At 45.6% G+C, this 26,735-nt stretch overlaps 1 protein-coding gene and 1 pseudogene across 5 annotated transcripts in view; one reads left to right on the forward strand and one right to left on the reverse strand.

Annotated features, from left to right (window-relative positions):
* sipa1 (signal-induced proliferation-associated 1) overlaps positions 1 to 26,735 on the forward strand; it is a 103,783-nt gene that overhangs the window by 51,875 nt on the left and 25,173 nt on the right. For 4 of the 5 annotated variants that reach the window (XM_087983770.1, XM_087983771.1, XM_087983772.1 and 1 more), the window contains exons 1-7: positions 7,662 to 8,877; positions 11,333 to 11,463; positions 16,479 to 16,667; positions 18,764 to 18,938; positions 21,310 to 21,413; positions 22,217 to 22,374; positions 23,478 to 24,060. In XM_087983770.1, the coding sequence (XP_087839896.1) occupies positions 7,677 to 8,877; positions 11,333 to 11,463; positions 16,479 to 16,667; positions 18,764 to 18,938; positions 21,310 to 21,413; positions 22,217 to 22,374; positions 23,478 to 24,060 (2,541 nt within the window). In that variant the 5' untranslated portion in view covers positions 7,662 to 7,676. Of the gene's footprint in view, positions 1 to 7,214; positions 8,878 to 11,332; positions 11,464 to 16,478; positions 16,668 to 18,763; positions 18,939 to 21,309; positions 21,414 to 22,216; positions 22,375 to 23,477; positions 24,061 to 26,735 lie in introns of those variants that run through there. The other variant, XM_043682663.2, reaches the window with a different exon arrangement.
* Positions 1 to 26,735, reverse strand: part of LOC148136199 (uncharacterized) — a 104,510-nt pseudogene that overhangs the window by 50,367 nt on the left and 27,408 nt on the right.

Below are 26,735 nucleotides of genomic sequence, written 5' to 3' on the forward strand. Positions count from 1 at the left end.
AATAAACCAGAAACCCCCAAGGCTACTTAAAGAGGACAAGGCCATGCTGCCCATGGCTTCAGGTCGAATTCAGCGGTAGGTTCTTATTCGGAGTGTGTACAATTACAAGTTGGAACACCATCTGGGAGGCCATGTGGCAAATGCAGATGCCTTGAGCTGCCTCCCACTGGCGGGCACCCCACCAATGGTGCCGTCACTCGACGAATCCACTCTGGTTTAAATTTTTCAGGACACCCCTCTGGCCAGTGCTGACAATATTGGACTGTTGACACAAAAAGATCCCGTCCTAGCAAAATTAAAATAGCTGGTGGTGGTGAGTTTTGAGAAGATTTGTAGCCTAGGTTGAGGTTCTGGATGTAACTTTGCTCGCTGAGCTGGAAGGTTCATTTCCAGACCTCACCACAGGAAATGACATCATCAACCCAAAGAAACCCAAACATATAAATAGAAAGCAGGAATCATGTACAATGCTTCGCCTGGAGGCCCACTGAAGATGTTACCTAGAAAGGTAACGAAATGTCTGGAAATGAACCTTCCAGCTCAGCGAGCAAACCTACATCCATAGCTGGTGGTAATGGGAGAAACAAAAGGGCCATCACAACCAGAACTGAAACCTTTCTGTACCTGGCGAGATCAGATCACAGTAGAGGATGGCATATTATTACAGGGAGAAAGTGAGGTCTGCAGATGCTGGAGATCAGAGATGGAAATGTGTTGCTGGAAAAACGCAGCAGGTCAGGCAGCATCTAGGGAACAGGAGAATCGACGTTTCGGGCATTAGCCCTTCTTCAGGAAATCATCCTGAAGAAGGGCTAATGCCCGAAACGTCGATTCTCCTGTTCCCTAGATGCTGCCTGACCTGCTGCGTTTTTCCAGCAACACATTTCCATCTCATATTATTACAGGGAACAAGAGTGATTGTCCCGAGCAACGATTGCTGTCAGAACTCCATCAGGGTCATCCAAGGTTTCCAATATGAACATGTTGGCGAGAAGTTATGTCTGGCAGTCAGGTTTGGATGCTGACACAACTACGTTGGTGGGGCAATATCCAGAATGCCAACAAGGACAAACATTACTGCCAGCAGCACCCCACATTTGTGGGGATGGCCGGGCAAACCCTGGACTGAGTTAAAGGCAACTATACGGGTCCTTTCATGGGCTCAATTTTCTTAGTCATTGTAAATACCCATGCAAAGTGGAGGAATGCACAGAGTTCATTCGAAAAAGCACAGGGATGATTGAAAATCTGCGAGCAAATTCTGAATTTGCAATACACGGACTCCCAGAGGTGTTAGTCACAGACAGTGGGCTAGTGTTCACCAGCAGGAAATTCGGAATTTCCTAAAGATGAATGGCATGAAGCATGTAAGGACCGCCCCATACCATCCATCATCCAATGGTCAGGCAGAAAGAGCAGTTCAAACTTTGAAGGCAGGCTTAAAGAAACAGCCTACATTCGATAGCCAACTGTCCTGGTTCTGTCTGATTATAGAACCACCCCTTACGAAATCACAGGGACAGCTCCAGCAGAGTTGCTAATAGGGAGAAGACTGTGCACCAGGTTAAACCTGATCGTTCTTGACCTGACAGGAGGGGGTGAAACTACATCAGGAACGCCAATCTGGACGCAATGCTCCTCTAAACAAGATAGACAGTTTACTTCAGGGGATGAAGTTTGGTGTCAAAATCAGGGGAATATCCCTGCATGGGTAAGAGGCACAGTCGAAACGAGGTCACATCCCATGGCGTACAAAGTTTGAATAGATGAGGTGGTCCTGAACAAGCACATGGATCACATGACACCCACAATCTCTCAAATGTGGCAGGAGCAAAACATAGCCAGCCCCTCAGAACATCCAGCAAGGATGTCAGAACCCGTGAGTTCTCCCCCTCTGCCTAGCATCGAAGAAATCTCTCAGGACAAAATGGAAAGGGCAGATGCTGCAGTGTTGATGCCATCACCACCTGAAGAAGAAGGTGAATTTCTTCCAAGACGCTCCGGGCGCAAGAGGTGGACTACGGTCCGATACACGCCAGCAGAGTCGGAGCAACTGGACCTTGTTGAAAACTCCCCAGGAGAAACTACAGGAAAAAGAACAGGCCTATGTCCCAGGACTTAAAGGGGGAGAGATGTGATTGGAATGAGGTCAGCCAGCCATTGAATGAGTTCCTTGCTTGGGGCTGTTAAGCTGGTCCAATCAGGGAGCCCTGGCTGACAGATATAAACAGGAGTGCACCGGGCGGTGGGGATCCCCAGTGGAGGGCTCTCTATGTGGGAGTCCTCCCCCTTTCTCTCGGGGATCTGGGGTGGAGGGTGCTGCACGCAGCAGTCCCCTGCAACCGCAGGTTGCGGTGGTTCACGGACTCCCAGCCCAATTGCTTGCTCTGTGGCGCTGTGGAGTCCGTGGAACATGTATATATGGGGTGTGGGTGTTTGCACCCCCTTTTTGATTTTCTTAGAAACCTCCTCCTCTGCTTTTGGCTGCACTTCAGTCCCACGCTCCTGATCTTTGGGCACCCGGTACGGAGGAAGGAGGGCAGGTCTGAAGACCTCCTCGTGGGTCTGCTCCTGGGCCTGGCCAAACTGGCCATCAACAGGTCCAGGCAGCGGGCCGTGGAGGGGGTCGTTAGGGCCGACTGCCTGCCCCTCTTCCGCGGTTACGTTAGAGCCCGGGTGTCCTTGGAGAAGGAGCACGCGGTGTCCACCAACACCCTGGAGTTGTTCAGGGAGAGGTGGGTGCCGCAGGGAGTGGAGTGCATCATTTCTCCCTCCAACTCTATTTTGATTTAGTCCCTACCCTCCCCTTCACTGTTTTGATCACACAGCACTGTCCCTTGATGTGAAGGGCAGTGCTTGTCACTGGCCACCCGGGTGTTTTCCTATCTTCCTGGTGGTGGAAATTGAATAAAGATTGGTGCACTTTGTGTCTTTCACTGTGTCTCACACCTGCACACACACACCATGGGTGCTGGGGATAAAATAAGCACTACCGCAGTTAGGTGGTAGTGTGGGGGTTAAATTATTAAAAAAAAAATAAACAGGAGTGGTGCTGCACGCAGCAGTAAAAAAAAATAAACAGGAGTGCACCGGGCGGTGGGGATCCCCAGTGGAGGGCTCTCTACGTGGTAGTCCTCCCCCTTTCTCTCGGGGATCTGGGGTGGAGGGTGCTGCACGCAGCAGTCCCCTGCAACCGCAGGTTGCGGTGGTTCACGGACTCCCAGCCCAATTGCTTGCTCTGTGGCGCTGTGGAGTCCGTGGAACATGTATATATGGGGTGTGGGTGTTTGCACCCCCTTTTTGATTTTCTTAGAAACCTCCTCCTCTGCTTTTGGCTGCACTTCAGTCCCACGCTCCTGATCTTTGGGCACCCGGTACGGAGGAAGGAGGGCAGGTCTGAAGACCTCCTCGTGGGTCTGCTCCTGGGCCTGGCCAAACTGGCCATAAACAGGTCCAGGCAGCGGGCCGTGGAGGGGGTCGTTGGGGACGACTGCCTGCCCCTCTTCCGCGGTTACGTTAGGGCCCGGGTGTCCTTGGAGAAGGAGCACGCGGTGTCCACCAACACCCTGGAGTTGTTCAGGGAGAGGTGGGCGCCGCAGGGAGTGGAGTGCATCATTTCTCCCTCCAACTCTATTTTGATTTAGTCCCTACCCCCCCCCCTTCACTGTTTTGATCACACAGCACTGCCCTTTGATGTGAAGGGCAGTGTTTGTCACTGGCCACCCGGGTGTTTTCTTATCTTCCTGGTGGTAAAAAAGAAGATAAACAGGAGTGTCAGGGGTTCTATTCACTCTAGGAGCCAGTTCTAAGCAAGCTGAGCCAGTGTCATGTATTATGCACATGTAAATAAAGGGTGACTTGGTGATGGGACACCGGCCTTTGTGAAACTGTTTCATCATCCACCGTTATATCCGTGCCTGGGTGTCCTTAGAGATGGAATATACCATGCCCACTAATATCCTTGACGTCTTTAGAGAGAGAGTTGGGCACCACAGGGGATGCAGTGCTTTATTTCCTTGTCCTGGTTTAATCCATTCTTGCTCTCCCGACCTCTCCCTCACCTTCTAATTGTTTGCATTGACAATAACAGGCTTTTCATGTAAACATTCAGCTGGCCAAATGATTTACTGGTGGTAATTAGTAATTAAAAACAAAAAGTAAAATCACAGTGGTTTGGTGATAGGGACAAAACTGTTCGATTGTGTGTAATTGTGTAATAGTACTTTTGGATGTATGAAAAAAACAAAAGCTAGGCCCATCTGCCTCTGTTAGGAAATGAGAGACTACAATGATGTTATGCCTAGTTTGCAGAATGGATCTACTCCCATGAGGGGGACTGAACGATCAATCACAGCCATTAGGCCTTTGATAGATAATTGTGGGTGTGAGTAGGAGAATGGGGGTCACCTGAGGGTGATAGTGAAATTGCTAGGAAGTGCATGATAACTTATCTACAAAGCTTTGGAGCCAATTCCCTCATCTCGCAGGAAGGTGTGGGCTTTCAATCACTTCTGTATAACTGGTTGCAATCAGAATTGGCAGGCTACTCACATCATCAAACATACAGCTCGGAGGAAGGCCATTTGGCCCATTGTGCCAGTTCTTTGAAAGAGCGATCAAATCAGAGCCCTCCTCTGTCCCCACTATCCTACAATTTTTTTCCTTTCAAGAATCTATCCACTTTCCTTTTATTATGGAGTCCGGTCCCATTGTCCTTTCAAGAAGCACATTCTAAGTCATCATAACTTGCTTACTTTAAAAAAAGACTTTTTTTTGTTCTTTTGCTAATTATCTTAAATCTGTGTTCAATTGTTTCCAATAGCAGGAGGTAAATAGTTTTGCCTTGTCTACACTTTTTTTTAAAAATCCCTCTGAATTGTGTACACCTGAAAGACCTTGTGTACCCTGAAGTGACGTCTTTTTGGATCCCCTCTAGCTGCCTATGTAATGGTGGCTGTTTTGGGTGAGATGCTGTTAAGCTGGGGGATGGTAGGGGGGGGGAAGAGAAGCTGGGGAGTGATTCAGCGAGCAGATCCATCAGTCAAGAGCACTGATCTGATTAAATATTGAGTGCCCAGGGACCCCGGGTTACTGGAAAACGTGAGCTTAATTAATGCTAATGAATGTTTCTAATCACACTGTCGTTCTATTCAATTAATTATTTAACTCTTCAAGTGGTGCCATCTGGCGCAGACTGAAGGGGAAAGGATTCTGCCTATTTGGTGCAGTATGGAGAGGACAAGGGCACCTTAACGATCTGGCTTCTGCTCACTCTCTGTTTGCGGCTCCTTTCAGTCTTTGTGCAGAGATCTGACTGAACAGTCAATGGCAAAAAAAAAGCACACTGCTGTTGTCAGTTCTGTGAAGACCAAGTGTGGAGCTTTTCATCTTTTACTCATCCACCAACTTTTCTTCTCTTCACAATCCCCCCCTGATGTTTCATTGCTTTCTTTCAATTTCCACATCCAATTCCAGCCTTGATCAGTAATACCGCTGACTTTAATACTGCTGACCCTATGTATTGGAACATCTTCCCTATAACTCCCTAATTCTCTCCTCCTTTATGATGGTCTTTAAAGCTGACTGTTTTGGCCAAGCTTTTGGTCACTGGTCACTAATATGGTTAAATGTGTGTCAGGTTGTTTCTGGGATTAAAGGACTTTAGGGACATTTTACTATGTTAAAATTGCTGTATTAAAAGCAAGTTTTCCTGTACATTTGCTTCCTCCTGATTTTCATCCGCAAAGTTCTGTCCCCCTTGACCTTTGACCTGCGGGTTTCAAAATGGCCACCCTTGCTTAAGAAGCCTGTTCAGTCCTGTGGACTTGGTTAGGGATGGTGGTCATAACCAGGTGGTTGTGGAGCGTGAGCGGGTAGACTGGGTCTCCGTTTAAATTGGGAGTTGGAAGTGGGAAGTTGAGGGACAGCAAGGGGGAGTGGAGAAGCCATGGCACGTTGGAAGCTAAGCATCAGTCTATTACAGTAACAACAGTTTACCTTCAGTGGAGGCAGCTAGCCAAACTACTGTCATGACCCTTGTACTGTTGACCATCTGTAGGTGGAGCATCCCTTGTGGGTAAGATCAAACATAAGACATTGGTTTAATTCCAGAAACCTTTCAATTATTGAAAGCCTCTGATTTTATTTTTGCTCCCCAACCACTCACAAGGCCTTCCAGTGGTGTTTTTAAGCATTGTTTTCTTTTAAGAATTGCTTTATAGGATTTTGTTATGGTCCTAATATCTTCTGCCCCACTACCCCTTCAACACTTCTCTAAAATGTTTCACATAGCATCTTGGTCAATGGCCGCTACTGTCATGACTGAGATCCCCACCTTGCTCCGGTCTCCTATTCACCAGGCCATTTCACTGAGGTCAGAAGGCAGTTATGGCAGCCACACTCAATTTGCTGACTATTCCCACCCCATCCTGTCTCATCTAGACGTTCAGTTCAGTTGAGCTCAGCTCAGCTCATGTCAGAAAGATTGGCAATGGGACCAGTCTCCTTTCCCATCAGGTCATTCTCATCAGTAAAACTCTGGCAAAAGCAAAAGATATATATTTGTGTAACAAAGACTTCAATGTAACAAATTAAAGGGTGTTTTTATGGGACAGCGTTGTAGTACATGCTGTGTATCTAACCCCATGCTCCTTCTGCCCTGGGAGTATTCACTGGGGACTGTGTAAAGAGATCTTTACTCTGTATCTAACCCTGTCATATACCTATCCTGGGAATTATTCTGTATCAAACCGTCCGTCGCAGGAGTGTTTGATGTTGTCGATGTAGAGGTAGCCTTAGGTTTGATGGGAACAGTATTGGGGGAGCTTGAATTTAAGTTTGAAGGGGAGATTTAATATAACCATATGCTGTCCCTGTTGTATTTGTTGGGCATATTGTGGAGGAAGCTTTACTCTGTATTAAACCTCATGCTTATCTGTCCTGGGAGTATATGATGGGAACAATCTGGAGGGAGCTTTACTTTCAGCTTAAAAGTTGAGAAGAAGTTTTACTCTGTATCTAACCCTATCCTCTATCTGTCCTGGGAGTGTTTGATGGGGACAGTATCAAGGGAGCTTTACTTTTGAAAGTTTAAAAGAGTAGAGGGGAATTTGATTTTTATTTAATCCTGTACTTGCCCTATAAATTTTATTTTGGACAATGTGGAGAGAGCTTTACCCTTTATTTAAGTCTTGCCTTTTCCTTGTTTTCTCCAGGTCATATTGATTTTGACTATGCAAAAATTCATACTCAACAGCCTGAAATGAAGGAAACCAGCACGAGATTTGATCAGCAAGGCTGAAGATATTCGATGTAGGTCTGTGATTGAAAGCACCATTATGCTCCCTTAATTACTGAACTGTTGACCTTCACAATTGCCTCACTGCTCTATGTCACTTCTCCTGTCCCCTGTAATGGCCTTCGCCTCTTCAGTGATTCGGTGCTGTTTGGGACGAAGAGAGCAGTCGTTCTGAGGATGTAAGGGCCCTATGCAGAGTCCTCCAATTGAGTTTCCGTGCAAGGGGAAGAGATGTTCTTTCCCCACCCAACCAAGGCTCCTGCCTGGCAATCTCGGGCACTCTCAAGCCAGTAACTCACTCCCCCAACGGGTGGGTGCCATTGTCCTGTGCGTGAGGAACTGCAAGGGAGGGAGGATCCCACTTTAAGGGGTACAGGACATGCAGTCGGACGATTTTTTCTACAGGAAGTTCAAGAGGAACAACCACCGGCCTTTGCTGTCGGCAGTGAACTTTGAACCCAAGGCAACTAGGTCAACTCCTGAGCCTGTCGGGACAACAGTGCGGGCCAGGATTTCAGAATGGCCGCCCCGGCGGGAGTCGCTGGAGGATGGCGCTGCAAGGAATCACGGCAGTGAAGATAAAGGGCCCTGTCGACCCCTTGACGAGGCTACTGGCACCAAGGGCAACGTGAAGGAGGAGACGCAGGAGTGTGAGACTGTGCAGCTGGTGGCCAAGATGACAGCACAGGGACGCAACCCGGTGATCCAGCGCAGCAACAGTGAGGTGACCATCACAGATAGCAGCTGCAGCCAGGACTCAGACCAGCGGGCTGCTCACCCTTCCCCTGGGGCAGCCCTCCACCGGGACTACGGCAGTGCCTCCTCCATTGAGCGTCAGCAGTCACGGGACGGAGAAGGTGAAGCCAATCGGCCAGGGTCAGAGGTCACCAGTGCTGCTCGATTCCAAGACCCCTACTTGCTGCTGGGCCTGACAGAGAGCCCTGGTGCCGAGGAGAAAGCAACAAAGGGGAGGCCAAAGCTTGCGGTGGAGCCACCCGCTGAGGCCTCAGTGTTCCGAAAGCTCAAGACCCAGAAAAGTGACCCAGAGAGCCCAAGGTCACCACCCCCAGCATCAGCACTGGTGCCGAGCCAGAATGACACTTGCCAACTCTGGGCCAGTGCAAGGAACGTGGTCCACTATGACGTGCAGAGCATCCTGTTTGACCTGCACCGTGCTGTCTCCAACCGTGACAGCACTGGGCGGCGCAAGAACATCATCACCGGCGCCTCTGCCGCTTCCCAGCTGCCCGCACAGCCTACCTCGCCCAGCAACAGTGGCAGCACCGAGGAGCTCCACCAGTTGTTGGCCAAAGGGGTCGTGCCAACAGCGGCCAGTGGTAGCACCGGAGGAGACCAGGGTGATGGCAAGGACACCCAGCTGGTCCTAAGTTGCCCACATTTCCGCAATGAGGTGGGTGGCGAGGTGGAGCCACAGAATGCCAGCCAGTGCCCCAATGCTGCTGTGTCTGTGCTGGAGGAACCCCGGGAGAGCTATCTGGCTCGGCAAGGGACGGCTGCTTACTTCATTGAACATGCAGACCTGGGCGCCAACTATTACCGAAAGTATTTCAGCGGCAAAGGTAATAGTTTAAGAATTAAAACTGCATTCAGGTTGTAACTACAGCTACTCGCTAATTACAGAAGCTGCACTTCATCTTTGCTTCCAGGTGCAGAGTAATGCTCCCTCTGCACTGACCCTATCAAACACCCCCCAGGACAGGGACAGCATGGGGTTAGGTACAGAGTAAAGTTCCGTCTACACTGTCTCCCATCAAATGCTCCCAGGACAGGGACAGCTTGGGGGTTAGATACAGAGTAAATCTTCCTCCACAATATTCCCACCAAACACTCCCCAGGACAGGGACTGCACAAGGTTAGGTACAGAGTAAAGTTGCCTTTACACTGTCCCCCATCAAACACTCCCAGGACAGGGGCAGCACGAGGTTAGGTACAGAGTAAAGTTCCTTCTACACTTTCCCAGTCAAACACTCCCAGGACAGGGGCAGCACGGGGTTAGATACAGAGTAAAGCTCCCTCCACAATATTCCCACCAAATACTCCCCAGGACAGGGCAACACTGGGTTAGATACAGAGTAAAGCTCTGTCTACACTGTCCCCCATCAAACACCCCCCAGGACAGGGGCAGCACAAGCTTAGGTACAGAGTAAAGCTCTGTCTACACTGTCCCCCATCAAACACACCCAGGACAGAGGCAGCACAAGCTTAGGTATAGAGTAAAGCTCGCTCTACACTGTCCCCCCATCAAACATTCCCAGGACAGGGGCAGCACAAGCTTAGGTATAGAGTAAAGCTCCCTCTACACTGTCCCCATCAAACACTCCGAGTTGTTACAGCGTGTACAGAAATAATGCCTAAATAGAACCTGTCTGAACCTTGTTTACATCGCACTTAATAATGCAGAACACTCTGGAAGATGCAAATACAATTGAGCAGAACTGGGAGGTTATACATGTCAGAAATAGTTGAACAAGTTGGAGCTATTTTCCTTTCGCCTACCTTTCTTCTCACAATGACCTGACAAAGGTCTTTAAATGAAAGGATTTTGATAATGTGAATGTCGAGAATGTATTTCCCTTTGTTGGAGAGACCAGAACTAAAGGCTAAAAACTTAAATATAAGCATGACACTAATGAATCCAAAAAGGATTTCAGGAGAAATTCTTATTCCAGATTTGTGGTTACCATAGGGTATGGTTGAAGTGATCAGTATATCTGCACTTCAGGAGGAGCTGGATAATCACATGATGGGGAAAGGAATGAAAGAATATGTTGAACTAGTGAGATGAAGAGGATTAAGAGGAGACACAAGTGGTGTGTGAACATACCGCTCTGTTGGGTCAAATAGCTTGTTTCGGTGTTGTAAGTTCTCTATGTTAACAGCGGGTATTTGCAGCACAACTGAGTCTGTTGCTATAATCCACCCCACGCCAGCTCTCTCCAGCATGAGTGATTGATGAGGAGTATAAGACTTGGCTTTATTTCCCCATGGGTACACACATGGCTGTCATCTATTAAAGGAGTATTTCGCATTGGCCTGTGATATTGAGCTTGTCCACTCATATTGAATGAGGGGAAACCCTCAAGGTTTTGACAGGAAAAGCAAGCTCCTGAGAGAGATATGACAATCAAAACCTCGTAACGTGTCATTGTAGACCTGGGCTTGGAAGAGTCTTGCTGTTCAGCTTCAATTGTTTTATCTTTCCTGTACTCAGTCTCATTGTAGAGGGTTGCATTTTACCTCTGCTTTTAAGCTGTCAGCACCTTGGAGACCTGTGCTGTTTATTTCCCCATGTGGTTATATGTCTTGAAACGTTTCCTGTCAGTGCTGCAAGCAGTTCTTTCTCTTACAATGCTTTGTTGAGGCCATCGATCAGTGTCCCCAAATTGCATGAGCTGACAAGAGGATATTGTGGTCAGGCTGAAGCAAGCGCCTAGGCAGTCAAAAGCCCCTGTTCTGGAGCCAGCCATCTTGAGTGCCAAGCGAGCATAAACAATTGCTAGAGAAGGAAGTGTTGGTTGCTTTGCTCCTGGCTGTCCCTTCCTGATAGTTACCCTTGCAAGTATGCCACAGCTGTCTCATGTCTGGCATGGCAGCCATCTTTTGACATGGACAAATTTGGGCTATTTGGAAAGGGAGAATGTTGGGTGTTGAAAATTGGACCTGAATGTGTCACAATCCAAAGATGTAACAAAAAGTGTATGCTCATAGAACGTGCCGCCCACTCCGCAGTTCTTAAAATGGCCCCAGTTTCCACCCTGGAAGGAAAAACTTTTACCTTGTCTTGTATACTTCAAAATAGAGCTTCTGTATAACCAAGTATTACTGTTTTGTTTCAATCTGTTTTATTAATAAACCTCTCCAACAATCTTGTGATACTGTCTTTCCCACTGTACATGAATATTAGCTGTGCACTCTGCTTTCTATTCTCACTGAGTTAGTAGAATTCAGTCTCCATTCTGTTGGTATTTGTCACCATTGACTTCAAAAGTGATCATTCTGCTTTGATTTCTACAGAACATCAGAACTTCTTTGGAACAGACGAGACCCTTGGGCCAGTAGCAGTGAGCCTCAGGCGAGAGGACAAAGACAAGGATGCAGGGAGCAGCTCGCAGTATTACTACAGGATCATTGTCAGGACCACAGAGGTGAATGCAGTTAGATAGTTAGGGAATGAGGAATGGAGGGATTGACTGGAGTGGGGAGCAAACTGTCGGTGAGATATGATGTACTTCATCTGTAGGTTTGTGGTATTTCTCTAACCTTCTCCTGCCCTTTAATCCAGTAAGATTGTCTCCTCCAATTCCAGCTTCTTGTGCAGCCCTAATTTTCATCACTGCCCCATTGCCAGATGGAACTTTAACTACCCAGAACTTCTGCTTTGCAATTCTCTCCCTAAATATTTCTAGCATTCTCCCATTTTAAGATGCTTTTTAAAACTGACCAATTTGTTTTGATCACTTGTCTCAATATTATCTACAATGTCTTGCTTTCATAATCTCAGATGTTCCAAAACACTTTCCAGCCAATTAAATACTTATTTGCTCACAAGATTCTGTTGTACCATGTCTCCCAAGTTGTAACCAAATTAATGTGTCTATTCCTGTTTTGAGGCTCTGTTCCAACTCATTTGCATATTGCCAAGCACAAACTCTGCTGTGTACCATTAGAATGTAACAAACAGATAGAGGAGTGGCCATTTGGCCCTTCAAACTTGCCTTGCCATTTGACAAGATGATGAGCTTTTTAAATTCGATTTTTAAAAACCCCAAATTACTGAAAAATATATCTCGATACACGTAAGAATGATGACTTGCTGAAGTTTGATTAATACAGCTGAAAATGATCTTATCACAAAACCAAGTATTTCAAGTGCCACCTGATGTCAAACAACTGAAATTGATCATTTATTATAGAAACCCTACAGGTCGGAAAGAGGCCATTCAGGCCATCAAGTCACACTGACCCTCCAAACAGCATCCCACCCGAATCTAACCTCATAACGCTGCATTCCCCATGGCTAACCTGCCTAGCCTGCACATTCCTGGACACTATGAATGATTTAGTGTGGCCACTGATCCTAATCTGGAATCTTTGGACTATGGGAGTAAACCCACTCAGGCAGGAGAGAACGTACAAACTCCACACAGACAGTCGCCCAAGGCTGCCATTGAACCTGGGTCCCTGGTCCTGTGAGGCAGCAATGCTAGCCACTTATAGAGTCATAGAGATGTACAGCACGGAAACAGAACCTTTGTTCCAACTCCTCCATGCTGATCAGATATCCCAACCCAATCTAGTCCCACCTGCCAGCACCCGGCCCATATCCCTCCAAACCCTTCCTATTCGTATATCCATCCAGATGCCTTTTAAATGTTGCAATTGTACTAGCCTCCACTACTTCCTCTGGCAGCCATTCCACATGTGCATCACCCTCTGCGTGAAAAAGTTGTCCCTCAGGTCTCTTTTATATCTTTCCCCTCTCACCCTAAATCTATGCCGTCTAGTTCTGGACTCCCAAACCCAGGGAAAAGACCTTGTCTATTTACCTTATCCATGCCCTGCATGATTTTATGGACCCAGCACTGATCCTTTAAAAAGATACAAAGCTGTAATCTAGTTAAATTGGGAAATACTAACTAGTTCATTTGCACTGTTTTTAAAAGACTTGGGTTAAAACCCCCCAAAACATTGGTTTTGCACCCAAACGATTGTTTAGTTTTTTGCACCCCCATAAGGCCTGTGAGTGAATACAATTATAGGAAACTTACCATAGTGCCTAATTTATCCTGATTCAATGATCTGCTGGGGGTCTCACTTGCCTGGACTAGTACAGCTCCAATAACGCTCAAGAAACTCAGCTCCATCAAGGACAAAGCAGTTCACTTGAGCAACACCTCATCCACCACCTTTAAAGTTCATTCTCTCCAGCAAAGACACAAAGTGGCAGCAATGTATACCATCTCCAATACACATTGCAGCAATTCACCAAAATTCCTTCTGAACACACCACCTCTTACCATCTTGAGGGACAAGGGCAGCAGATGAACCATGCAAGTTCCCTTACAAGTCGCTAAGCATTCTAATTTGGAACTATATCGTTCGTTCAGTGCTGCTGGGTCAGAATCCTGGAACTCCCTCTCTAACAGCACTGTGGTGTACCTATACTACATGGCCTGCAGTCATTTAGGAAGGAGATAGGTCATTATCTTCTCAAGGGTGATTAGGACAAGCATTAAATGATACAAGCCTATGATGCCCACATCCCATGCAAGAATAAATCTTTTAAAAATAATTGTGGTCCGAGTTGAGCCTGCATCCACTGCAGCACAGAAATAAAGAATAGAATTTGGCCATTCAATTTGATCATGGCTGAAATCTAACTCTATATCTTTAAACAGAAAGTAAAGTTTCCTAAACGCTGTCCCCATCAATCACTCCCAGGACAGGAACAGCACGGGGTTAGACACAGACTAAAACACTCTCTACACTGTCTGCAACAAACACTTCTGGGACATGAACATGACAGAGTTAGGTGTACAGAGTAAAGATCCCTCTATTCTTTTGAACTGAAAGGAAAACTACCTTCAGTTTGTCCCCATCAAACACTCCAAGGACAGGGACAGCACGGGGTTATATACAGAGTAAAGCTCCATCTACACTATCCCCATTAAACACTCCCAGGGCAGGGATAGCACAGGGTTAGACATTGAGAAAAGTAAACTCTTCTCTCTTAAGCTGGAAAGTAAAGCTCCCCAGACGCTGTCACAATCAAACATTCCCAGGAATTGTACAGCCCTGGGTTCATACCAAGTAAAACTACCTCTATATTTATCATCATCAAACATGGCCAGGACTGGCGAAACACGGAATGTGATAAAGTGAAGCTCCTTTTGAACTGAAAGTTAAAAATCACACAACACCAGGTTATAGTCCAACAGGTTTAATTGGAAACACACTAGCTTTCGGGGTGCCTCTCCTTCATCAGATGGTTGTCAACCACCTGATGAAGGAACGGTGCTCCGAAAGATAGTGCTTCCAATTAAACCTGTTGGATTATAACCTGGTGTTGTGTGATTTTTAATTTTGTATACCCCAGTCCAACACCAGCATCTCCAAATCATTTGAACTGAAAGTAATGCTCCTTTCACACTATCTATCAGACACTCCCAGGACAGGTACAGCACTGGGTTCAATACAGATTAAAGGCCCCTCTACACTGTCAGTATCAAATAATCCCAGGGCAGGTACAGCATGGAGTTAGATATCGAGTAATGATCCCTCTACCCTTAAAATGAAATTAATACTTCCTCCATACTACCACCTCAAACACTCACATGACAGGTACAGCATTGGGTTAGATACAGAGTAAGTCTCCCTCTATTAGAGTCATAAAGATGTACAGCATGGAAACAGACCCTTCGGTCCAACCCATCCATGCCGACCAGATATCCCAACCCAATCTAGTCCCACCTGCTAGCACCCGGCCCATATCCCTCCAAATCCTTCCTATTCATATACCCATCCAAAAGCCTCTTAAATGTTGCAATTGTACCAGCTTCCACCACTTCCTCTGGCAGCTCATTCCATACACGTACCACCCTCTGTGTGAAAACGTTGCCCCTTAGGTGTCTTTTATATCTTTCCCCTCTCACCCTAAACCTATGCTCTCTAGTTCTGGACTCCCCAGGGAAAAGACTTTGTCTATTTACCCTATCCATGCCCCTCATAATTTTGTAAACCTCTATAAGGTCACCCCTCAGCCTCTGATGCTCCAGAGAAAAAAGCCCCAGCCTGTTCAGCCTCTCCGTGTAGCTCAAATCCTCCAACTCTAGCAACATCCTTGTAAATCTGTTCTGAACCCTTTCAAGTTTCACAACATCTTTCCAAAAGCGTACCAAACGCCTTCTTCACTATCCTATCTACCTGCGACTCCACTTTCAAGGAGCTACGAACCTGCACTCCAAGGTCTCTTTGTTCAGCAACACTCCCTAGGACCTTACCATTAAGTGTAGAAGTCCTGCTCAACAGTTTTTCCATCAGGCATCCTGAATAGGGACAGCACATGGTGAGATACAGAGTGAAGTTCCTTCTACTTCTTCAAACTGAAAGTAAAGTTTTCTCTACTTTTTAAAACTGAAAGTAAGGCATGCTTGAAACTGTCACCAGGATAGGAACAGTACAGATGAAATACAGAGTACATCTGTCTCTACTGTTTTAAACTGAAAGTTGAGCTGTCTCTACTCTATTGAACTTAAAGTAAAGCTCCCGCCACAATGTCCCCATCAACCACTCCCAGGAAATGTACAGCAATGGGTTGGTACAGAGTATTGAAAGTGTGGTGCTGGAAAAGCACAGCAGGTCAGGCAGCATCCGAGGAGCAGAAGAATTGAGCAGGAGAATGAATGGGTCTTGCTCAAAATGTTGACTCTCCGACTCCTCGGATGCTGCCTGCCCTCTGTGCTTTTCCAGTATCATACTCTCGAGTCTAATCTCCAGCATCTGCAGTCCTCACTTTCTCCTGCTCCCTCTACTCATTTAAACTGAAAGTAAAGGGTAACACGGTGGCTCAGTGGTTAGCACTGCTGCCTCACAGTGCCAGGGAACCCGATTTGATTCCACCCTCGGGTGACTGTCTGTGTATAGTTTGCATGCTCTCCCCGTGTCTGTGTGGGTTTCCTCCGGGTGCTCTGGTTTCCTCCCATAGCCCAAAACCGTGCAGGTTAAGTGGATGGGCCACGCCAAAGTGCCTTCTAGTGTCCAAGAACGTGTAAGCTAGATGGGTTAGCTACGGGAAAAAGTCCATGCGGTGTTATGAGGATGGGATGTTGTTCAGATGGTCAGTGCAGACTCTATGGGCCAAATGGCTTCTTTCTGTGCTGTAGGGATATTGTGATTTTAAAGCTGTCTCTACACTGTCTCCAGCAAACACTCCTAGGACAGGGACATCATCCAACTCCTGCTGCATCCTCATACCCTTTGTTCCCTTTAGCCGTTTGAACTATATCTAGCTCTTTGAAAAATAAACTGGTGTAAAAAATTGTCTAGCAGGTCATTTGTGCCAGCATCAGAGGGAATTGTGCCCCAATTGAACGGTAACTCCAGGCCCACAATGTATGGAATGGAAAAAATGAGCTTTGAATCTCATGCTTTGTGCCCACAGCTGCGGACTCTCCGTGCGTCAATCCTGGAGGAGTCGTTTCCCTCATCCGTCCGTCATGGCACACAGAGGGGAATTTCACCAAAGAAACTTCTGGAATACGTGGTACCAGGGCTGAACGTCCAGTGTCTCCGGTTGGCATCCAGTTCTCCCAAAGTGCCGGAAATGCTGCTGAAGTTAGACGAACAAGGGGTAGGCCTTGGGAGATTCCTTGCCGCAGCTCTGCGCCACTTGCTCCGCGCTCACCAGTGCAGGGTTGTAGACCAGTGCAGACTCCTTGGGGAGTCTGTCTTCGACCAGCTCCTGTAGGTGTGCCGCACCCAGCCGCTAAAAGCGATGAATTCTCTCATGCCACTACAATGCAGAAGATGTGCCCGCTATATAAGCAGTGAATTGCTGGGTAGTTTGCAGGAGGCCCGCAGTAATTGGACAATCACCAAAGCTCAGACCAGTTGAACCTGTCACCTCACTCAGCTGTCTGCTTCAGCTACCGAGTGGCTAAACGTGTGGAGCCATTTCCTGGCAAGCTCTTTGGCAACGCAGCCACAAAACTAGCAGACTGTCCTAAGTGCAGAGCGCCGGTGTGACCAGCCTATGTGCTGTCTGTCCGTAATGACACTCAAGTGTCACCAAGATGACAGAATAAAGAAAACATCATCAAAAATTGATGGGGCATGGTGGAAACAAAACTGTCGTTCATTATTAATATGATATTTCAATGGCTCAGTGTGTGAATGTGACTGGTGGCCATGCTACTGAGGCTTGTTGACAGAGAGCGCCTTGGAGTTTCATGTCCTGCATTTGCAGGGATTAGAGGGAGGGAAAATCTATCAGAGCTCAGTAACAGTATATGAGTGTGATTGTGCATGAGTTGAGAGTGATACGATACATATAGATTGTGTGCCTTTGCCCATGCGTATATCTGTGATAGAGGGAGAATGTGAATCTACTCAAAAAAAAATTCAGCAAAATCATCAGTGCTCATTACCTGACAAATATCATAATTATGCTATCCTTCTCTTATTATGCTGTCCCTTTTTTTTTGCTCTCCCCCTTCTTCATTTCTTTGATTCCCTGTCTCCTATGCGCTTTCCTTCCCTCTCTATCTTTGATCCCTTCTTGCCTCATGTCTCATTCCTGTCACTCTGTCTATCCTTTGCAATAAGGAGAAGAGGCTGAAACATCCAGCAATTCTGCCTGTTGAATTATTGGGTTGGAAAATGACTGATGAAGATTTTTAACATGCCATCTGATTCAAATCACTAACTGAAGTGTCCAATTAATTATTCAGAACAAGGATACCAACATGTCATAGCTTTAGAGAGACTCAAGTCTGGGTTTTACAGGTTCTGCTCAGAAATTAGGCTTCTTTCTTAAAACAAAACAATGGTCTATATTCCTCCTGTTTTCTGAAGGCACAGAATCTTACAGGGTGATGAATTCCACAGGCATCAATTTCCTTGTGGTTCAGGTTCCCTAGGCATTGAGTCTCATTGGGATATGGATTTCTCACACACTGCATTTTACTGGCAACTGTGTTTCTCTCACACGACTCAAATTGGAGTATGGGTTCCCACATAAACACTGACTCTCATTGGACTACAGGTTCCACATACACACTGACTCTCACTGGGGTACAGGTCCCACAAACACACTGACTCTCACTGGGATACAGGTTTCCAGACATACACAGTGACTCTCAATGGGATATGGGGTCCAACAGACATACACTGGGGTATGGGCTCTCACACATGCACTGACTCTCATTGGGGTACAAACTTCCACACACACACTGATTCTCACAAGTGTGTAGGCTCCACAGGCACTGAATCTCAGTGGGGTATGGATACGACATACATTGGTTCTCATGGGCTACACTGATTGTCATCTAGCATTGTAGCCAGAAGAGAAATGATATAGCCCAGAGGGAGGATATTCAGCCCATCCTGCTCATGCTTGGAATTAGCAATCTAACTAGTGAGCACAGCACCAGGAAATGAGCAGGAGTTGACAGCAAATGTTTTATTTTTATCCCAACCTGTCTGACCAGGAATGGTAATCCTGGGGGCAAAGAACGGTTTTGCAAGTTTCCAAAAGGGAACCTGACTGTGACTTTGATCAGTTTGAATTTCTCTCTCAAGGTGATTATCCGTCTTTTTTCTGAGGTTGAGTAAATGTTTGCTTTGAAGAAATCCCGAGGCTATAAGATGTTCTTTATTTGGGATGCTGCTCCTGTGAAGTGAAATTTTATTGTACTAATGTACATCTCATGTTTCTTCAACCCATAGTTATCCTTCCAGCGGAAAGTGGGGATCATGTACTGTAAAGCGGGACAGAGCACAGAGGAGGAGATGTACAACAACGAAACTGCTGGCCCGGCCTTTGACGAGTTCCTCGACCTCCTGGGCCAGAGGGTGAAACTGAAGGGCTTTGAGAAATATCGAGCTCAGCTGGATAACAAGAGTAAGTAGAGTGTGATGCCGACAGATCAATGAGTGAGGGAGGAGAAGAGGGAGTGGAGCGCAGCCCTTTAGTGAGGAACTGTGTTGGATGAGAGGATCTCTAATCTAGAGGCTGAGTTCAAATCTCACTTCTCTTTAAGATAACACATTCAGGAAGGTAATAATATTAAACAGCAAGAGACAATAACACAATGTCGAAGAAAAATAAAATCTGTGATATTAGATAATAAGAGTTAAGCAAACTGTTTGAGTATGCAGATACAGCGTGAGGTTAGATATGGACTAAAGCTGCCTGTACTTTTTAAAACTGAAAGAAACGAAAAGTAAAGTTCGCTCAAAACCATCCCATTACTCATTCACGGGACAGCAACAGCATGGGGTTAAATACAGAGCAAAGTTCCTTCCACTCTTTGAACTAAAAGTGAACTGAAAGTAAAGTTTAGTTTGTGTTGTCCCCAAGAAACACACTCAGGGATCGGGACAGTACGGGATTAGATATAGAGTAAAGTTTTCTCTACTCTTTTAAATTGGAAGTAAAACTCCTTCCAGACTGTCCCCATCAAGCAGTCTCGGCACAGCACTGGGTCAGATACAGAGTAAAACTTCCTCTACACTGTCCCCATCAAGCACAGCCAGGACAGGGCTAGATAGAGTATAAACTTACATCAGTGCAAGGGCAAATTGTTGAGTAGCTGCTCAGTCTTTACTTAATTCCTAAATTTAATTCTGCTTAGTCAGTTTATGGGCTAATAATTAAATGCAGGTCATCCTCACGCCCGTGGATGGCACAGTTCTCGTATCCTGGACAACCACATGTGCAGGAAATGATGTCAGCTGTAGTAACTTGAACTGCAGATTTCAGAGCAGGCATCAAGAGCCAAGTCCACTGTACCATGCCTGACTTATAGATATATGGATAGGAAGTGGGTAAGGAGGAACAGGAGAAAAGCTGAAAAAGCAATAGCGATAAGGGATTCAATTGATGCAGTAACAGACAAGCTGTTTTGCGCTTGGAAATATGACCATAGTAGTTATGTTGCCTCCTTGGTGTTGCTGAATGCCTGAATGGGTAGGGTGAACAGTTAGCAGGCTGTGGTTAATATTAATGACATTGATAGTGAGGGGATGAGGTCCTGCAGGCACGTTCAGTCCTCCCACTGCAGGGAGAGCAACTGGAAAGCAGGGCCAATAAAATTGGGGTAGTCTCTGGATTACTCTTAATATCATGTGCTGGTGAGTACAGAAATCAGAGGATAGAGCAGATGAATGCATAGCTGGAGAGGTGGTACTGCAGTGATGGCTTTAGATTCCTTGACATTGGGACCGGCTCTTGAAGAGATGAAACCTATACAGACCAGATGGTTTGTACCTGAACAGAGCTGGGGCCAGTGCTCTTTTGGGGTAGTTTACTGGTGTCTGAAAGGGTTTAAACCAATTTGGCAGGAGATGGTAACTAGTAGATGACATTAGACAGAAAGAAAATACAGTGTGCAAGGAATTGGGGGAGATAGATGTCACCACAGTAAGAAAGTAAAGTTTTAAGCATAGAGTAGGAGGGAATGCTCCAAGTGCAAAAGAAAGGAAGTTACAATGAAACTTTATAAATTACTGCTTCCACTTCAATTGGAATAGTTTATCCAATACTGAGCACCACACTTCAGAAGGCTGTACAGAGTCTGCAGAAAAGATTTATAAGAATGCTACCAAGGTTGAAGAACTTTGTTTATGAGGGTAGATGTAAAAATCTGGGAGTTTGTTCTCCCTAAAGAAGAGAAGATTGGGAGGAAACCATGAGTGATCTGTCTGCAGAGGATGGGGAGAAACTGTTAATGTTGTCTGAGGGTTGAGAACAAGAAGATACCAATTTAAAATGCATGGCTAATGAAGCAAAACGGACATGAAGAAGATCCTTTCTTAATCAGCAGTTTATAGCAAAGGTGATGGAAGCAGACTCACCCATGGCTTTCAAAAGGGAATTGGAAAATTACTGGAGAGAAAAACATTGTGGGGTGACAGAGTAAAAGGGGAGTGGAACAAAGTGCCTGTTTTCTGCAGGGAAACTGACATGGGTCAAATAGCCTTTGAACTAAGTTATTTGCTGGACCATTTCAGAGGATGCTTAAAAATCTGGATTCACACATCGGCCAGACTGGGTACGGATGGCAGAAATCCTTACCTAAAGGACGTTTGTGAACCTGATGGATTTTTACAACAATCGATGATGTTATCACGATCACCAATGCCTGAGGGTTGCCAGCTTCTGTAGAAGCTAGTGCATTCCAGGAGGCGGACACAGTACAGTGAAAAGAGAAGAGGAGTGGAGTAGGAGCAGACTGGACTGAGGGTCTAAAACCTTCCCCCTTCTCTTGCAGCGGACTCCACAGGTACTCATTCGCTCTACACCACGTATCAGGAGTATGAGATTATGTTCCACGTGTCAACTATGCTTCCCTATACTGCCAACAATAGCCAACAGGTAAGTACCACTTTTATTTTGACCCATAATCCTCTCTTTCGCAGAGTCCACATGCCACTGCTTTCAGTAGTCCTAAATAGCTTGGTTTTGTTACCGAACCCATTGGGATAAAAGGTGATAACTTGCTCACATTTGGACCATCACACAACTCCTGCATAGTCAAGACCTGATGACTGAGGATTAGACCACCCTCCCATTCTCACTCAATCCAACATCAGCAGCAAATTCTCCTAGAGCAACTACAACACTGGGTTAGAGATAAAGTTGCCTCTACTCTTTTAAAGAGAAAGTAAAGCTCCCTCATCACTGTCTCTATGAAGGACTCCCAGGACAGGCACAGCACAGGGTTTGAGCCAGTGTAAAGCACTTCTACTCATTTGCATTGAAAGTAAAGCTCACGCTACACTGTCCCCATCAAACTCCCAGGGCAAGGACAGCATGGCGTTAGATGCAGAGTAAAGCATCCTCTACACTGTCCCTCATCAAACACATTCAGGATAGAGTAAAGCTTCTACTCTTTTTAAACTGAATGTAAAAAAAACCCTCTGCACTGTTCCCATCAAACACTCCCAAGACAGGGACAGCATAGGGTTAGATACAGAGTAAAGCTCCCTGTAACACTGCATCAGCAGATTCCAATACTATGAGCTCACTAATTGATAGGGGAAGAAAACTTCCAAAGTATGATATAATAAGGCCTGACAGTTGAGCTTTTGTGAGAAAGCTATGTCCCGTTCAAGTATATTGCTTCAGAGTGTGTAACCATTTGCTTTTCTGTACCTGCCTTTATTTTGTGATTCTAGCTTCTAAGAAAGCGTCACATTGGCAACGATATAGTCACCATCGTCTTCCAGGAGCCCAGAGCTGGCCCGTTCACACCAAAAACAATCCGATCGCACTTCCAACATGTCTTCCTAGTAGTACAAGTTCACAATCCCTGCACCGAGGAGGTGTCATACAGGTATGTAGGTACAGGTTTCCTACAGATATATTGGTACCCCAATCTTACAGGTTCGTAGGTACACGCTTCCTGTGGGTACCTGAGCACAGGTTTCCTGTGGGTAATTTAACCGTAGGCCTCCTGCAGGTACCTGAAGCCCAATCCTCTAGTCTGCTGTTGAGAACATATGAACAATACCAGACAAATGGCTTTCCGGTCTAGCTAGCCCACGCTATTATATACTTGTGCACACCAGTATATAATTTCCACTCAAAATCATAGATTCAAATTGTGTGCTGGGATCTGTAGAGATTGTAACAAGGTCAGCCTGATTAACCACATAGAATATGAGTTCCCAGATTGGGACTGTTAACCTGGTCCAATCGGGGAGCCCTGGCTGACATATTAAAAAACAAAGGTGAGTGGCAGAGATATTGACACTCTGGTACCTGACTCCGAATGACACAGTACAAAAGTCAAGGACTGTTCGTGTATAAATAAAGCATGACTTGGTCACTGATACCAGCCTGCATGGAGTTATTTCAGGATCTGTAACATGAAAGGACAGATAGGGTCTTAGAATAATATCTCATCCAAAAGGTGGCACCGCTGAAAAAGTGGATTGGAAGTGTCTTGAATCCACCATCAGTGTGGTGCTCCGCACTGCATCCATATGACAGGTTCTACTATAGAGAAAGGCAAAGGGCAACTCAGAAACAAAGGTAGAATGAGAACTGAGGTATACGTATTTATCCATATTCATGCTGACTGTTGGAGACTAGTACTGAGGGAGCAGCGCACTCTTGGAGATGTTATCTTTTAGGTGAGATGTCAAACCAAAGCTTCTATCTCTCCCTTCAAGAGGGCATCAAAGATCCCACAGTCACTATTTCATCAATAGTAGCGGGCAGTTCTGGGCCAAACGTATCCTTCAACCAACAGATGGTGTAGTCATTGATCATGTTACTGTTTGTGGAATCATGCTGAGTATGAACTAGCTGTTGTGTTAAGTAAATAAAAAGTGTTACGTAAATAAAATGTGTTACTAAAACCAAAAAAGAGTTAGTGATGTCCAGAGGTTGTAAAATCTGTGGAAAATACACATTCCTACTTTTTCTTTCCAGTGTTGCGGTCACCCGATCAAAGGATATTCCTGAGTTTGGGCCCTTTTTCCAGAAGGGGGTGACTTTCCCTAAATCGGCCAACTTCCGGGATTTTTTGCTTGCCAAAGTGGTCAATGCTGAGAATGCAGCAGAGAAGTCAGAAAAGTTCCATGCCATGGCTACCAGAACACGGCAGGAGTATCTCAAGGACCTAGCGGATAACTATGTTACCACAGCTACTCTGGACTCCTCCTCGTCCAAACTGGCAGCCATCATCTCGCTGCCTACCAAGAAGAAGGAGAAGCTGAAGTTAAACCGAGCCCCCGAGATGCATAGTGCCGGTGCTCTAGTCTGGAGTGTTACTGCTCGCCTGGCGCATGCCCCTGAGGAAGCTGAGTGCATTCTGGGAATCTCCAATGAGTTTGTCGTGCTGCTTGATCTAAAGTTGCGAATGGTTGTGTGGAATTGCTCCTGCCGGGATGTGATTGGTTGGACCTTGTCTCCGGGGACCATTATAATTTATTATGAGCGAGGAGAATTCGCAGTGGTTAAGACTTTGGAAAGTCAGCCAGATGACATCACTGAAATTATTCAGCGGCTGGAGGTAAGTGTGGGAAGAGATCGCGAGACGTGCACCACCACCGTTACTGCCAGTCTGCTGCCTAAAACATGAGTTGGAGTCTCAAGTCTGTGCCAAAATGCTAGAGACTCATTGTATTTCCTCATACCACATCCAACCTAATAAAATACAGCGATCAATAAATCAAACAATCCAAACCAACCCATCCAGCCAGCTAACTGGGTCAAACCCAACAGAGTTGATAAAGTGTGGCGCTGGAAAAGGCACAGCAGGTCAAGCAGGACCAAGACAGTCTTCATTTCAGGCAGGACCCCCGATACATTAACTCTCTTGCTCCTTGGATGCTGCCTGACCTACTGTGCTTTTTCCAGCTCCATGCTTCATCAACTCTGATTTCGCCTGCATCTGCAGTCATCTAGGCCAAACCCAGCAACCTAACCAACCCCAAACAACACACTGCATCTCATCAATTAACCAAGCAACTAGCTAACTCCAAGCCAGCCATTCTGGTGCAACACAACAACTGACCCAACTTAAACCCAACAACTTAACTAACCTAAACAATAGAATGCAACTCACCCACCCTATCAAGCAAACAATTGACCAATCTACTCAGTTAAGTCCAGTCACCTACCCAATTCAACTCGTCCCACTGATTAATCAAGTGACCCAACTCTAATCAATGCCCAAACACCCTCTCAACCCAATCAATCCATGCCCATTGCACATCCCACGAATCCAAGCTCCTCCTCACTGATAACTCCATACCCAATGATGCACTTATCACAATGTCAAGAGATGTCATGTGACAGTTGCTTGGAATCTGTCAACTTCATTTCTCCTGCGCAAAGATGAAAAATGATGACCCTTGCTCTCCCCATGCCAGAAGTACCAGCAGCAACCGAGAAGTGGTTGGATTAGTGTTCATGAGGCAGTTTTCGTGTCAGTGACTTGAGCAGATGACCAGGCAATTTCAGTTGTTTTCAACCAGGGAGTGAGTCATAATTGGCATGCCAGATAGCCAAAGACTAGATCTTTGAGGCAAAATGTCGATCACTTAGACAAATAGTATGAGTGTTAAGCATGGTTTTTACTACAATCATTATCACAAATGGGTTCAGGTTATGTTGGTGCTTCATGCAGCAGGCGGCAAGGGGGCACGAGTCTGTCAAAATACACAAATCTGATACCTCCAGTCAAAACAAGATCTGGCCAAGGTTGTCTCCCTTTGGCACTTTGGTTGGAACCTTCACATTGACAGTTCAGGGATAAAAAAAACCTACTGGTGCAAAATTTGCAGGCACTCCATTCTGAATGGATAATCCAACAGTTTTACTTGTCGATATGTTGTTATGTGTGTATTGTCTTGTGTTTCATTCTACAGCCACTAAAACTTGGAAAGTATCATTTACTTAGGTCGTTTGGTCCATTGCCTGGTCCATTACTGAGTCACGGGAGCAGAGAACATCATCCCTGGTCTGTACTGAGGCTGGAATAACAAATGAAATGTCCTTAGCTATTCTGTGTGAAATTGGGTTGGAGAATCTGTTGGGTCTCCTGGTCCTTAGCGCCATCCAGCACTCACTTGCTTTGAGGGTACCAGGTGTGGATGGGCTCAGAATGGTCAGCAGCTTGGTGATGCTTGAGGAGACAACAATTGTGGATCTCTTAAACCCACAGGGGTGAAATAATGTGGGGCTAGGGAAGTGAAGTGAAGCCAGTACCATTGGCTTCTGTCCTTTTTCGGTTAATAATCCAATAGTGCTGTGAGAGCTGTCTTCCATTACTTCCTGTGCCATACAGGAAGGTCGGCAATACTTTCAATATATTACAAAAATCATTGTAATAACATTTGTGTAAGGTTAGTGGAATTTAGACATGAAGTCCATATGAATACAAACTGAAATAATGTATAGATTATATGATACCAGCCCTTCCTGTCTGTAAAGAAGGGAAGCAGAATTTCATATAAGAAGGGAAACAGGAGGTTATGTAAGAGGGAAAGAAATGTTTTTTTTTTAATTCTCGATCTCAAAGCGGAACCAGAAATCTACTGATGTGAATAGCTATCCTAAGTTTTTAAAAAAATGTTCTTAAAGGGGCAGTGCCTTTAAGAGGCTGTGTTATGGATTTAGTTAGGCTTATTGTACGTTGGTTATGTATCTAGAGATGAAGTGGAGTTTTCCATTTAATGTGACAGTCACAAGGTTATGAGGAATATTTTTCTGCCTTTTTACCCTTAGACAACTATGCAATCCTGGCATTGCTCACATTTGCAGTATCAGCATTTTTTAACTTGTCCTGTCACTTTTAAAACATCTCCTCAGACAGTTCCTCTGGGAAATCTTGTTAACTGTAGTTGTAACAAATTTGGGGTCAGTTTCACCTATTGGCATTAAATTGCTGTCTTTTCTTCCAAGAACAAAATAAAGGTTATTTTTGCAACTGTCACAAAGTGTGACATCTCTGAATGTGACAGAAGTGCACTTGGCACAGACCAGATGAGTTAAATTCTGCTAATGAAATATAAAATAATTCAGAAATATATATATTTTTAAAATATGTAAGTCACAAAGCACCATTTCTGTTTGACAGTACTGGAACTGTATTGGACCATTAATTGTTGGAGAGTAGAACACTATGTAGTATGCGGAAAGCTTTAAGGAGGAGTTTACAGATATTCTGGCTTTGGTGTCCAA

Source organism: Chiloscyllium plagiosum, unplaced genomic scaffold, assembly GCF_037043375.1.
Source record: "Chiloscyllium plagiosum isolate Xiang-an unplaced genomic scaffold, Cpla_swu_hap1 HiC_scaffold_46, whole genome shotgun sequence".
NCBI classification, from domain to species: Eukaryota; Metazoa; Chordata; class Chondrichthyes; order Orectolobiformes; family Hemiscylliidae; genus Chiloscyllium; species Chiloscyllium plagiosum.